The sequence below is a fragment of the Micropterus salmoides genome, unplaced genomic scaffold, assembly GCF_014851395.1.
Source record: "Micropterus salmoides isolate LMB-PRFRI ecotype aquatic unplaced genomic scaffold, ASM1485139v1 Ms_hic_scaffold_11, whole genome shotgun sequence".
In the NCBI taxonomy this organism is placed as follows: domain Eukaryota; kingdom Metazoa; phylum Chordata; class Actinopteri; order Centrarchiformes; family Centrarchidae; genus Micropterus; species Micropterus salmoides.
In genome coordinates, this window is record NW_024040152.1 from 27474694 (window position 1) to 27488244 (window position 13551).

The following is a 13551-nucleotide window of genomic DNA, read 5'->3' on the forward strand; positions in this document are numbered from 1 at the left end:
ATCAGTACAGTTTTAGTGACAGTATTATGTTTACAATGGAAGCATACCGCTGGATGGGTGATGTAAAAATACAAAAAATATGTGACTGCAGAAACCAAATTTGCGATAGAATCTCTCTCTCTCTCTCTCTCTCTCTCTCTCTCTCTCTCTCTCTCTCTCTCTCTCTCTCTCTCTCTCTCTCTCTCTCTCTCTCTCTCTCTCTCTCTCACGCACACAAACACGCACGCACACATATCTCCCACACCTCCCACCTCCAACGATGGGATCCCAGGGTGAAAGACATCATCAGGCGGTCCAGGAGGTTGCAGGAGCCGGTCGCGTCATCCCTGGATGGGCGGCGCACTGAGGGGAGGACGGATGGTGTTTTCCAGCTTTAAAAGCACTGGAGCCGGCCCCTTTGACAAACCACTCTGCGTCATCGACCGGGGAGGCTCTTGAAAACCTTCATTGGGCTGAAGAGAGACAAACTCACCTCAACCAAGGTCCCCTTAGCGGCACTACCTGCGCCGGTCTACAGTTCCAATAGTATAAGATTTATCCCCGCTCAGCCAGTCAACCGCGTTGTGGTTCCAAGTTGTACACTCGTTATGCTTTAACTTCAATGCGAATAATGCTTTTATTTGATGGTGTATGAAGTGATCTGGCTCTTGCAATATTGTCATCGGCGTCGCTTATCATAGTCTCACAGTCGGTGAAAGTTGCGCGGAGAAAGTTGCGCATCGCTTGTTGAATGCAGGACACCTTCTGCCTGAGCGTCAATTCCAAGTTCAGCTTTGGAGCAACAGCCGGTAAGGAGCAGGGACTCCAGTTTCTCACCTCTGTCGCCGCCGATATGAAGTCTGCAGAAGAAGGTAACATTTTTAATGGTTTAACCAGCGCTCTCTTGGCTGTAATCCTTTGATTTTAAGATGTGTTGACACCAGGTGCTGAGGCTATAATGCAAATTAACAGGGATCATGGTTGTCCTCTTCTAGGTAAGCTAATATTACAGTGACAAATAGCTGTCACTTGACTTATAATCTGATTTTTTATGATTATTTTATTTTCAAAATAAAAAAATAAATCCACCTGCAAATGTTCACGTGTTGGTACAAAGTTGAGCAACTGATAACTGACTGACAATATATTCACATCGAGAAACTGTTTATTTGTTTAACTATAAAATTTATATACAATTTTGAGGAAACATTTTAAAATTATGATATTGCTGGTTTTTCTAAAGTTGTCACCACATAAATGCCAGACATATTTTGCTGTGCTCTTCATGAGGATTAAATTAGCAGTCATTCAATACATATTGAGTGGCATGCGCCCATTTTACATCCACACCATTAGGTGTCTCCAGCTGGCTTTGCAGGTGCTTCTCATCATGTGCAAAGCATTTTGATGGGGTTATGATGTTGCTGACACCTGCACCTGCACTCCTCTTGATAAGAGGCACAACTTAAAATACTTGTTTATAATATTAAAAATCAGGGAGATTGTCTATTCTCCCAGTGCACAGTGAGGCCAGAGGTCAGGGGTCATCCACAGAACAGCAACATCAGGAGTTACCTGAGATTCTGTTTTAGAGATACTTTAGCTTGGAGGATGATTCTGTCTGGGTTTACTATTAAAAGGAAAGCTCTTTAAATCAGCATTTATGGTCGCAAAATCTGACTTGGTCCATCAGAAATCACTGATAGTCTGTTTGTCTAAACTTAGTCTTCCAGTGCTGATGTCACTGGCTTTTTGTGGATTTGGGGAATCTCATTTCATCTTTGAGGTTTCAGACGGACGGGTGCAGGCTGTATTATTATTCATTTCAGTCCCTCAGTCCTAAGCCCTATAATTGGTAACAGACGTGTGTGTGTGTGTGTGTGTACGTGCGTGCGTGCGTGCGTGCATGCGTGCGTGCGTGTGTGTGTGTGTGTGTGTGTGAGTGAGAAAGAGAGAGAGAGCTGCGATCTGTGTGTTCAGGGATGCCGGGTAGCTTGCTTGACAAGGAGACTTGCCTAACCACACACAACTTTAACAGTATGCCAAGGGCTGCTTCATTATCACAGATAAACTCAGACACATAGGCCCACAGATGCAAGCATACACACACACACACACACACGCACACACACGCACACACACACGCACACACACGCACACACACTCTGCTGGTGTTTTGCCATAGCCCATAGTCAGCCATGTGCGATAAGTGGCCCCAGGGTTCTTAGTTCCAGAGGCTGCAGATGACTTCTGTGGGTGACCACCTATCTCTCCCTGAGGTCCCGTCAGTCTGAGCCCAGCCTGGACCACAATCCCCGTGGATAAACCCATCCATTCTTTAGTCACGCTAGTTTGGTTGTGGGGAGTTTTTTGATCGTGATAGCATAATTGAGAAAAATTGTTGAGGACAGAAAGAGCACGCTATAAACTGTGTGATAGTCAGTATTTTCAAATTAACTCTGCTTATACCGCATTTTGAATGCACTGCAGACAATTGCAATGGCTTTGCCTTGAGTGCAAAAGTGAGTCATTTTCTTTTTCTTTCATTTGTTTCACCCCACAAATTCTGATTTGGTATAATTTTGTCGGTTCAGCATATGTGAGACGTATGTGACCCGGAAAAGCCAAGTTTCAAGATCATGCAGCACAGAGTGAAAGCCCCAGTGTGTTTGAGTGGGTGTTAAAAAAAAAGAAGTCAAGTATGTTGCGGCATAGTGTACTGATCACGCACACATTCAAAAGGAAAGAAAATAACAGCTGCAACTCTAAGCAAAGTCACTCAGGCCTGAAGCAAGGAGGTGTGTCACACCGAGTAGAGTGGGCAGGGAGATTGTCATCTGTTCAGAACTAGAAGAGTGTAAACCAGAAGAGAAAAGTATCAGAGGAGACTGAGCTGAAGGCATAGTAGTTTTTATGTTGAAACTTGTGTATCATCACTGGGGCGGAGATGAGTTTCGAGCATGAAGAGCAAGAGTTTGATTTCAGCTACATGTTTGAGTACAGCCAAGGTGTCCAGAATGAACCTGAGACAGGTGCGTACTCAAGGGCTATAGAGGGTTTATTTTTTATTGTATGTCCTCTATATTGCACAATGTGAAGGCACTATTGTTTATTGGGATCAAGAGGAAAACAACTTCAGAAGTCACTGTGTTTCTCTGTAGAAAGGTTGTAAAAGGGTCTGACATTTATCATTATGTTAACCAAACAAACGATTATTATCATTCTAAATAGCATGCTTGTTTCAGCATACTTGTGTGTTTCAAAATGTTTCTAAGATATGCTTGTGTATCGGCACTGGCCACCTATTAAAGGTGTCCTAGGCATAACTTGTGATATATTGAATTTGGCTGGTGCACATGGCAGAATCACCTCTGAAAATAGACTCTCATAAACTAATTTTAGACTACCTACCCACATATTATGTGATGTGTGACAGATTCATCATTTCATGTGATGCACAGCATTGTGGTTAACAAATATAGCACGCTGTGTCAAGGGGAATGCCCTTCAATGGGTTTCAGACTGAATGGTAGTCATTCTTTGATTACTTTTACCCTCATTGACATTATCAATAAAAGGCAGACATGAGGTTTACAACTGTTGACACAGCAGCCAGGCTAACTGAAGAGGCATACCTGCCAGGCTGCTTCCACTGACTGAGTTTGTATGTCACTTGTCTGCTTGTGATTTCCTTGTCTGCTTGCTTGTGCATGCCCTTTGTTTGTGTGTGCCACGGTGCATCTGTGTGTAGCCCTGTAGCAAACTCGCTTTGACTTAATCACAAGCTCAGAGCGATGCGAGAGTGCTGTCAGTTTTCCACAGGGGAGGGACTAATTCACTCAGTGAGTGATGCAATCAATCAAATAAAGCATCCATCAGCGCTGCTGGAGGAATTCCTGTAGAGTACATATGACAGCAGGGAGTGCCAAATAGAGTCTTAGATGAACTGATCAAACAACAGAGTGGCTATGCAACTTGCGACTACAGAGCAACCACATACAGTAACTGCTTTGAGATGATTGCTAAGCTTCTCCAGATGTTTATAAAGAAGAGAGGCAGTCATTCGCTGTGAGACATTTTGGTAACAATTGTGTAAGGGTATTGTTCTAAAATGTAATCAAAGGTAATTATCACCATACTGTAATAGTTCTGGTCATGTGCAGTGGCATGTTGTCATATAATATACTTAAAAAATACTTCTTTTTTTCAGATGCATACAGCTACACACCAAATGTCAGCTTGTCCCTTCCACTGGGCATGGGCAACCCCTGTCTGGCCACCCAGTACCATACCTTACAGTCCAGCCCAGTCATATCTTGCCACCAGACAGGTTACAGCCTCCAAAACGAGAACCATGCAGCATCAGGCTATTACCTGCCCCACGGCTTGAGACCCAATGGCGCCCCGGCCCTTGAAAGTCCCCGTATTGAGATCACTGCCTACAGCCAGTATCCTGAGGATGAGGTAGAAGAGAGCAGCAGTGAGGACCACATCGTCAAACGAGGCATTAACTCCATCGTGACGCTGACACTGCCCAATGCAGACGGCTACCGTGATCCCAGCTGCCTCAGCCCTGCGAGTAGCATTTCCTCACGTAGCTGTAACTCCGAGGCATCCTCTTACGAGTCTGGCTTCTACAACTATGACAACTCCCCCCAGAACTCCCCATGGCAGTCTCCCTGCGTTTCTCCCAAAGGCTCATCCTCTCTGCTCTCCTGCCCACATGCCAGCGGCCGTGCAGCTTCCCCTCACCATTCACCCTCCACCTCCCCTCAGATAGGAGCTGTGGCCGAGGAAGGTTGGCCGGCGCAAATTCGTGGCTCCAGGCCTAACTCTCCTTCCTGCAGTGGAGGTGGCGGAGGCAACGGCGGTGGCAGCATTGGGAAGAGAAAGTACAGCTTCAATGGCACCCCTTACCATCAGACATCCTGCTCCCCCCTCCAGTCGCCCACCCCATCCCCACATGGCTCCCCCAGGGTCAGCGTCACAGATGAGAACTGGCTCGCCAACACCAACCAGTACACCAACTCTGCCATTGTGGCCGCCATCAACGCTCTGACCACAGATGGAGTGGTGGACATGGGGGAGGGAATCCCAATCAAGACGCGGAAGACCATGCTGGATCACTCATCCTCCATGAGCCTGAAGGTGGAGCCAGGTCGTGAAGTGCTGGGTCCTGATGGGGAGCTCTGCCATGAAGACTACCCCTCCCGCCTGGCCCTCAAGAAGGAGAACTACTGTGGAGGGTTCCTGGATGTGCCCCAGCATCCGTACACCTGGTCTAAACCCAAGCCTTACCTCAGGTGGGTGGAGCTGCTCCAGCAACTCAGTAGTACTGTAAAAAAGTTAAACATACAAATCCACAAGATGAAACACTCATGACTGTTATTGTCAAGATGATTGACCAGTTAATGTAAAACCAACCCAGTGCTCTTGCCTCTAAATTGCCTTGAGAAAACACAAACACATGTTTACTTATTTAGACAGATTTATAGTTTCTAACATTCTGCCTACCGACTGCTTTAAACATTTTCTGACAGTGCAAAGAAAAAACAATTAATCCAATAATGCCACTCCTTTTAACTCGTTGTCTTTTTGTTTCCACATTCAGTGTTGTAGTAGTTTTTTAGGGCCATATCAAAAGGCAAAAATCCAAAGTTGTATGCTCTGCACATCCAAAAGAGTTCTCTTTGAAGATCAAAACTATTTCATAAAGCATATTTCACAGGGAGGAGTTGCCCAGCTTGTGCATGTCACTGTTGCTATAGCAACCCACACAAACATAATACCGCATACAGACACAATGCTCACACAGATACACACATTCACACCAAACTATATAATTGATATTTTACTTTTGAGCAAGGTTTGAGCAATTGTGTCCCTCATGACTTTTTTTCCCAAGTCAATAACATACTTTCCTGTCGGAAATCAAGTGTTTGATTAAGATAGTGAGCAACAGGAAGTAATGGTGACAGGCCTGGCTGAAGGGGAAGCAGTCTGTGGGTTAATCAGCCGGCTTGCTGCTCTGGTCTGCCGCGCCATCAGCCCATCTCTTTCAGTGTTGCTAGCCTGATGTCATGCACTGACTGGGCAGATAAAGCCCTGCAGGGGGAAATCAGTTCGTTTTGGGTCAACAAACAGCTCACAAGTTCCACAAAGATGTCAGAGATTGGTTTCAGTTGAGCCACCCTTCAGGTCAGGGGTTTGCGTTTACCAGGCATCCGGCATAGAGAAATATTGTCTTGCACATGTTTGTTTTGGTTTAGATATCTCCACGGCGTTCACATGGAAAGCTCTGACTCTCCATCTCAAGAACAATGATGTTAAGGGAGGCCAGCCGTAGCTCTGTGAAAGACATATCATGCTCCAAGGCAGGGTGTGCTGCTGACCTTATTCCATTGTATAACTCCACTGTCTTTTATACTGGTGTGGTTGTGCTTGGAATTTTACAGTTATCAATTTGGAATGGATAATAATTGTATAAAAGGACAGGCTGATTGCTGGTTTGTGTGTGATTTGATTTTATGCCCTAGAAATGTCTGTCCTCCCACTGTCACTTTCTGAACTCCCTGTGTCTGTTTCCACCTGTCACACCATAATACAAAACACACCACTGTCTAACCCAGGCACATTCTTTTCTCATTTATTTTTCATCATTCATTTTTCAAGAAGGACCGCTAATTATTACCCAGGCCCACAGAATTAGGCATGTCAACGAATGACCTCAGTTGATTAGATTATAGTCTATGATGACATGAAGAAGGATCAAGCAAGTTGGATTACACTGAAGTGTCCTAATTTGAGGCTGAAGTTTTTGATTTTGACTTCCTTAGCAGTAATGGAACCGTGGGGGAAAAAATGCAACCTCACGGTTCTCACTTTGGAAGAACAACACTTCGCCATGTTTTTATTCCAAGCAACTTGGAAATATAAAACACAGCACTTCCTGTTTTTCAGGAAAGAATAACCAGACACGGGTGTTTAGCATAGAAAGTATAAATCTATCACGGACTAGATAATGTTAATTCACTATTATCAATCTGGAATATAGTAGGAAAACATGTTTTGTGGATAGTTACTTTATCTTGTGTTGTGTTGTTGCAGCCCATCTCTGCCAGCTCTTGACTGGCAGCTTCCATCCTGCTCCGGCCCGTACAACCTACAGATTGAGGTGCAGCCTAAGTCCCACCACAGGGCCCACTATGAGACTGAAGGCAGCCGGGGGGCAGTGAAGGCACTGTCTGGAGGCCACCCTGTAGTACAGGTATGTCACCAACACCTTGTTAGCCAGCAAATGTTTTTTTGACTCAGCTCTTTTAGATCCACTGTACCCTATGCTGTTGACTAGAGACAAGGTTAGCTTTGTGTGTTTAAACTGTGTAATAAGTTGCTGTCATTACAACATAAGTGGTAACAAGCAGACAAGTGCATGCTGATTAACTGCCCTTTTTTCTGTCCAACAACAAGCTAGTGACATGGGCGTTTGGCTGTAGCTGAGTTTATGACAGCATGTAGTCACAGAGCAAAGTCACAGAGCAGCCATTATCTCTTTCATTAGCCTTTCATCATCTCGTCTTTTTTCATGAAAGTAAAATCAGGAGTCATTTATATGCAAAAACCTTACAGCTGGAGAAATAATATATGACTTGTATCAAATAAATTAAATAATAATAAATCTATTTATTAGTTTGCATCAGAAAATTTGGAACTTCAAATCAATTATTTTAAACTAAACTAGAGAAAACTCAAAGTGCCATTACATCATGATTGCAAACTTGTCAAGCCACTAAAGCAGATCTCAATAGTCCTCAGGCCTTTTCTATGGCTTTTGACGGCAGTGTTGCAGTGTATACACACCACAGTGTATACTGTTTCTGTAGGCGCTTGTATGCTTTGTTATTAATGTTTCCTGAAGCCGGGAGTGAATCTACTACTGCAAGAGGTCGCCCTGACCAGCAGCAGTGCATGCTGACTCAATTAGTATAGAGCAGGACCATCGCCTCTCACTATTGTGCTTGGCGAACACTTAAAGAGCACACGTCAGTCTCACCAGCAGCACAGCACAGAGCTCCTTTCTCTGCTACACTGTGATCACACTGCACTGACATCTTGGTTTACTTAAGGTGGGGATCCTTAAGGTTGAGGGTAAACTTGACTTTAATTTCATCAGTTAAAAATCAAACTGCATTTAACCTAATAAGCACAGGGCGTTCATTGATGATGTCTTTGTTTCAGACAGATTTAAGGATTTCAGGTGGCAAACATTGCACCCTGAGAAAAAAATTTTTTTTGGACCAGTACAGCTTCAGGTTGGTGGTCCATCCTTGTGACACACTTAACATTAGACGCTGTTAGCACCATAGCTGTTTTCTAAATAGATGTTGTCAGACACCTGGTCTGCTCAAAATCAAATGCACTTGACAGCTGTTGGCCAACGTAGAGTTATAAACAGGCCTGTCAACCTTCAGGTTTTCTCAGTATATACAGGTAATTATACAAACCTTTGTATGTCAACATGTGGGTAAATCAACATTTTACCCTCACACCAGCCCATGAGGCTGACCAGGATCAGCCTGCCATGCACAGCTGTGGCAGGTGAGACACTTTTGATTCAGTTCACGTGACTTTCTGACTGTCTGAAAAGTCATGAGTGAGCATCCTGTGTGTCCTTGCATACACAGTGTTGTCCAGGTTTAGGCGGATGACTTGGGTTGTTTATTTCATTCTACACAGTCACCCGTTTATTGCCAACTTTGTGAGGATGTTAAGTCTTACTGTGTATATCGAGCAATTATTAGTAAGTAGCAGAGAAAATATGATGACAGCTGCTTTACCGTTACACCTCCCCTTGCTCACGTTGCTCACATTTTACTCTTACTTTTTAGTGAGGAGTGATTTATGCCTCTGACATTGCATGCGCAGTCAATTGAGACATTTTGGGGGGTTTCATAGCAGTGGAAATCACTGGAAGCATGGCAGTTGGCAGAAAGATAAATCTATTAGGATTACACAATCATGTGTACATGCTAGAAGGTAAAATGTAGAAGAGCATGTACTGTATCTTCAGGATGTTTTTGCACAGTTTGGAGTAAAAAGTCTCTCATAAATCTGACCGTCTTACTGTTTCTCCCTTTAGTCTTTGTTGTAGTGTTGTGTTGTTGTAATCATGGAGGGTAGGGCATGCTGTAGTCCCCAGTGCCCTGTGGTAATGAGTGGCAGGCGCTGGATGGTTGAGGTGCAGTCAAGGAGAATGAGTCAATAATGACACGTTTGTAGGAACCAGCTAAGGAAGTATCTGCGTGTGTGTGTGTGTGCTTAAGACTGGAGTGTGTAGAGAGAGAATGAGAGAGAAGGGGCAGAGGGAGTCACCAGGCAGCTGGGGCTTGGCTGCCCCTGGAGATGCTCTGTATCCTGCTGATTAGGGCCTGGGTGGCCCTGAGGTTGGCTGGGTATGGCGGTGGTGGGGGTGTTGTGGTTGGGGGTGTGGGGCGGTGGATAGGAGTCAGAATCCCAGCACCCTTTCCATGCAATGGTGCCTCCCTTGGGGGACCCAAGGATGTCACTCCTTGTGCACTGTTCATACTTCAACCATCTCCCAAACCCACACCAGCAGGCTTCCCTCAGTGAAGCCTAGTCATCCACACCACTTTTGTTTTTTTATCTCATGGATGATCAGCCACACGTGCTATGAGTGATGCTGACGTGTGTTGAAAAGCAACACTGCATAAAAAACAGCAAGATGAAAAAAAAGGATTCACTGTTTCTACAGCTTACCATGTCCCCCAGGGAGAGAGAGCGTCTGACATATAGTTAGACCAAGATGCCCAACTGCTCGTTCACTATCTTGTTATTCAATTTAAGCAGAGGTGTTTTCTTGACAAACACACTGGAAAGTTTAGCATCTACAAGGTGTGACATCATCCTAAGCTGCAGCAGATCAAACACGGCACATTCTGTGTTATCCATCGCACAGGATGGAGAGATTGTTGAGGACAATGGGGTGTCTTTACTCCAGCCACACACCGATGAAAACCTCTAGATTATGGGTTACCTCGACACATTACCCCTCTGCCACTTGCACCGGCTCTCTGCGCTTCCCCTTCCAAGTCTCCGACATTTATTCAGTCCTTCCCTCCCCTACTCCGCATCCGCAGCCTTTTAACCTCCTCTCTCCCGATTGGTCCACTTTGTGACCCCCGCAGCTGCTTTTCCACTTTATTTACTGCAGCAGACCGCAGTGCCATTAAGGGGATCTAGGGTACTCTATCGGCTCCTCTCACAGCGTTCTAGACGCTCCACTCTCTCACCACAGCTATGCCAAATGTCTACAGGAGGATTTTTGAACCCGTGCTCAGGGAGAAAAAACAACAACCTGGTCTATCTTCACTCAGTATACCACCATGACAATGATTGATGGGTTTTTCCAGAGGAGAACAGTGGGAAAAAAGTGGCAAATTGTGCTGTTCATTGAGCACATAGTGACCAAGGACATGACCTGGCTCTGATCTAAAATGTGGGTTCAGTTGAAGATGTTGCAAAGAATTTCAGGTTCAACCTCAGTCAGGAAACACACATCTGCCAGCCCCAGCACACAGCAACACCTGTGGAGTATTAAACGTATCACGCAGCATGCAACGCAGTCCTGCATATGGCTAGTTGTATAGAATAATGACTGGCCTATAGGGTTTTGCCCCTCACACATACACACACTCTCTCACTCAGTCTCTCATTAAGTCTAAAGCAGCAACAGACATGGTGTAATTTCAGCAGGATGTGGCCATCATCCCTATTAATGTGTGCGTGACTTAATACCCATCTCCCTTCCTCTGCAACTGTAAGTAATACACATCAAATTTGCAATATGTTTCCGCCAAGGCGACATGAAAGACCTTGGCAGACATGTGCTCGGTTCTTCGCATGTGCAGTTTCACCTTGGGATCCGATACTTGCTGGCTGCGTAACGTCTCAAAAGAAAACCCCTGATCTACAGCACCTTATACTGTAGCTGCTAATTGCTCATTAAACCTACTGCAGCCTCTTGTTTAATATTCAAAAGCCTCAGCGTACCCTGTAATGCTGTTAGAGCTTAGTCAGGGCGGTTATTCGTTGCCCAAAGGGGTATTTATGCCACTCTTAAATTGTGGCTCTCCATCTACGGGGCTTCCCTTACATTGGTATTGGGCTACCACTAATTACCAGTTAATAGCAAGTGGAAAAAATGGAGTGAAATTTTGCATCGTTTTCACTGGTTTGAGGTGATAACCAGACAGCCCACAGATTTATGAGGTAAGATACTGGCGGGTAGTCATTCTATTGGGGGGCACAGCAGTTGTCCATGCATCGTCTTAGGCAAATTCTCTGTAGGTTTGGATTATATTTCTTTTGACAGGCTGTGCTGGTAACAAAGTCATTCTTTTTATGTGGAATTTGGACCCTCACTGGTCTAGACATGGGCTGGTGCTTGAAATTATGCCCTCAATGACATAATACTAAAGTACACAGTTCATTAACAACGTTGAAAGATATAGCTGCTTGTTGGCTTATGAGCAGCGTTCAGAGCTATGGAGATGCAGCACAGGATTGCAAATGTCACCTTATGCATTCAATACAAGGTACTGGAGACATTAGCAGGGCAGGAGGGTGATGGAGTAAAGTCTGGAAGGAGAGACAACTTGTATGAGTGTACATTTAATTGGGTACAGCAGAGGCTGGCTGTGTGACTGTCAGCACTTGACAGAGAGAGGGGAGGGTGATAATGGGAAAAAGCCTGAATCTGCTGTTGTATTTCTCCTCTTCTACTTCAGTCTCCCCCCTCCTCTGCTGCTTCCAGTCGTCTTCTCCTTCTCCTCTCCCCAATTCTCTGCGCCACGTGGACTACGAGTCATGACATTTCTCCAGGCAGTGATGAAATCACTGCGAAGGGATAGAAGGCAGCCCACTGCAGGCCTGTAGAGTGTATTCACACTCAATTTCCAGCAAGTCCAGACACATCTAATTTACCAGCAAGTCATTATTAGACATTATACGTTCAAATCCTTTCTTTGAACTATTGAGGCCAGCTGCAGGCAGCACTGAGAATGTCACTACAATGAAGGAAATTGAGGGCTAAAATGTGCTATGATTTTTTTTTTTTATCACCAGTGATTTTCATTGAGTGAAGCAAAGAAAATTAAGAAGAACAAATATGCTTTTGGGTGTGTATCCCAAGGGCTGAAACGTTCACTACTGATGATGGATCTGTAATGGTCCAGAGGGACTGGGAGATGAATGGTGGAAAGTGGATGGGTTGCACCTCCTCTCCCTTTTTAGCTCGACACCCCTCCACTTCATTGCAGCTGACCCAGACAATACAGCTGCATATAATTACACAATTAATGCGTCAGCTGCCATGTGCACAATGTTTTACTTGAGCCTCAGCTATCAAAAATGGCTCGTGCAACAGTGGCTTGCGGTGGGAGGTGTAAATGGATCTAGCCGACACAGTGGCAGAAGTTGGCACTAACAGCTGCAAATCAAGCCTCATATTCAAACTCAGTTTAGATTATCTCAAAATAAATATACAGTATGTATGCCAGATAGGCTGCAGTTACTGCTAGAAAAGCTCATCTGGTCAAAATTAGCTGCTCTCTGGCCCAACCTCACAGACACCATCAGACACAAATACAAACGCTGAGGTCACAGGTGTGTGTGAAGCCTCACACTTAAAAAACTTTATGACACTTTCTCGACTTTTTCCCCCCGATCTTATTCCCTCTTAGAGAATAAATTGAAGAAGTAAGTTTTGTGCTCTACTTGTGGGGGCGCATTTGAGTGAGCATCACAGGAGTTTAGCAGAAGCTAAGGGAGAGGGTCAGGGAGCACATATGGTAAAGGAATCGGGGAAGGTCGCCCAGGGGGAACTAGACCGCCTTCCTTTGCTGCTGGGAAGACCAGCGTCACCAAGAGGACTACCTGACCTCATTAATCACTTCCTCTCCTCCATGAGGTCACCACGGCTTTAAGTGTGGACGCCACCGTCATTGTGCACTACCCCCCACCGTCCCTCCTGTCTCACTTGTGGGCCTCCTTACCGCCACGTGGCGGCTGAGGTGATGGTTGGAGGTCACCAAGAAATCCAAAGAAGTCTACAGAGGCAAAAGTGACAGACGACATGGCTTTGTAGCGCGGCTGCCTGTGTTTTATTAAATCATAAGGGGACGTCATGCAATTTAACGCTCCGGTGTTTCAGATTTGTACCTCATGCTCCACCATAGCGCTCTCACGAGTCAATACACAAGTAACTGGTAGCATGTGTGGCTATGGATAATTAACTCTGGTGACACCATAAGTAAAATATAACAAGCAGAGCAGGGTCTGCTGGTGAGATCACTGCAGAGATGAAGTGGTCCCTTGGGATGCCAAGACTTCAAGAAGCTCCTTACCTCGGCCTAACTCACTGATGACTAGCATGTGTGACTAGCTCACAGGTCAAGACAGCTGCTAGAGACACTATGTGCAGCTGAAGAGAAAAATAGGAAGGTTGGAACTGGTCTGACAGACTTAGACCACTGGCGCTGAGATTGCTGAGAC

The 13551-nt window shown here is 45.1% G+C and overlaps 1 protein-coding gene across 3 annotated transcripts in view; it reads left to right on the forward strand.

The window, feature by feature from the left end:
* The first annotated feature begins 310 nt into the window (after positions 1-310).
* The window catches only part of LOC119897990 (nuclear factor of activated T-cells, cytoplasmic 1-like), a 60277-nt gene continuing 47036 nt past the window's right edge, over positions 311-13551 (forward strand). The window contains exons 1-3 of one of the 3 annotated variants that reach the window (XM_038712061.1): positions 311-851; positions 4190-5282; positions 7087-7246. In XM_038712061.1, the coding sequence (XP_038567989.1) occupies positions 731-851; positions 4190-5282; positions 7087-7246 (1374 nt within the window). In that variant the 5' untranslated portion in view covers positions 311-730. Of the gene's footprint in view, positions 852-2841; positions 3012-4189; positions 5283-7086; positions 7247-13551 lie in introns of those variants that run through there. The other 2 variants (XM_038712062.1, XM_038712063.1) reach the window with 2 other exon arrangements.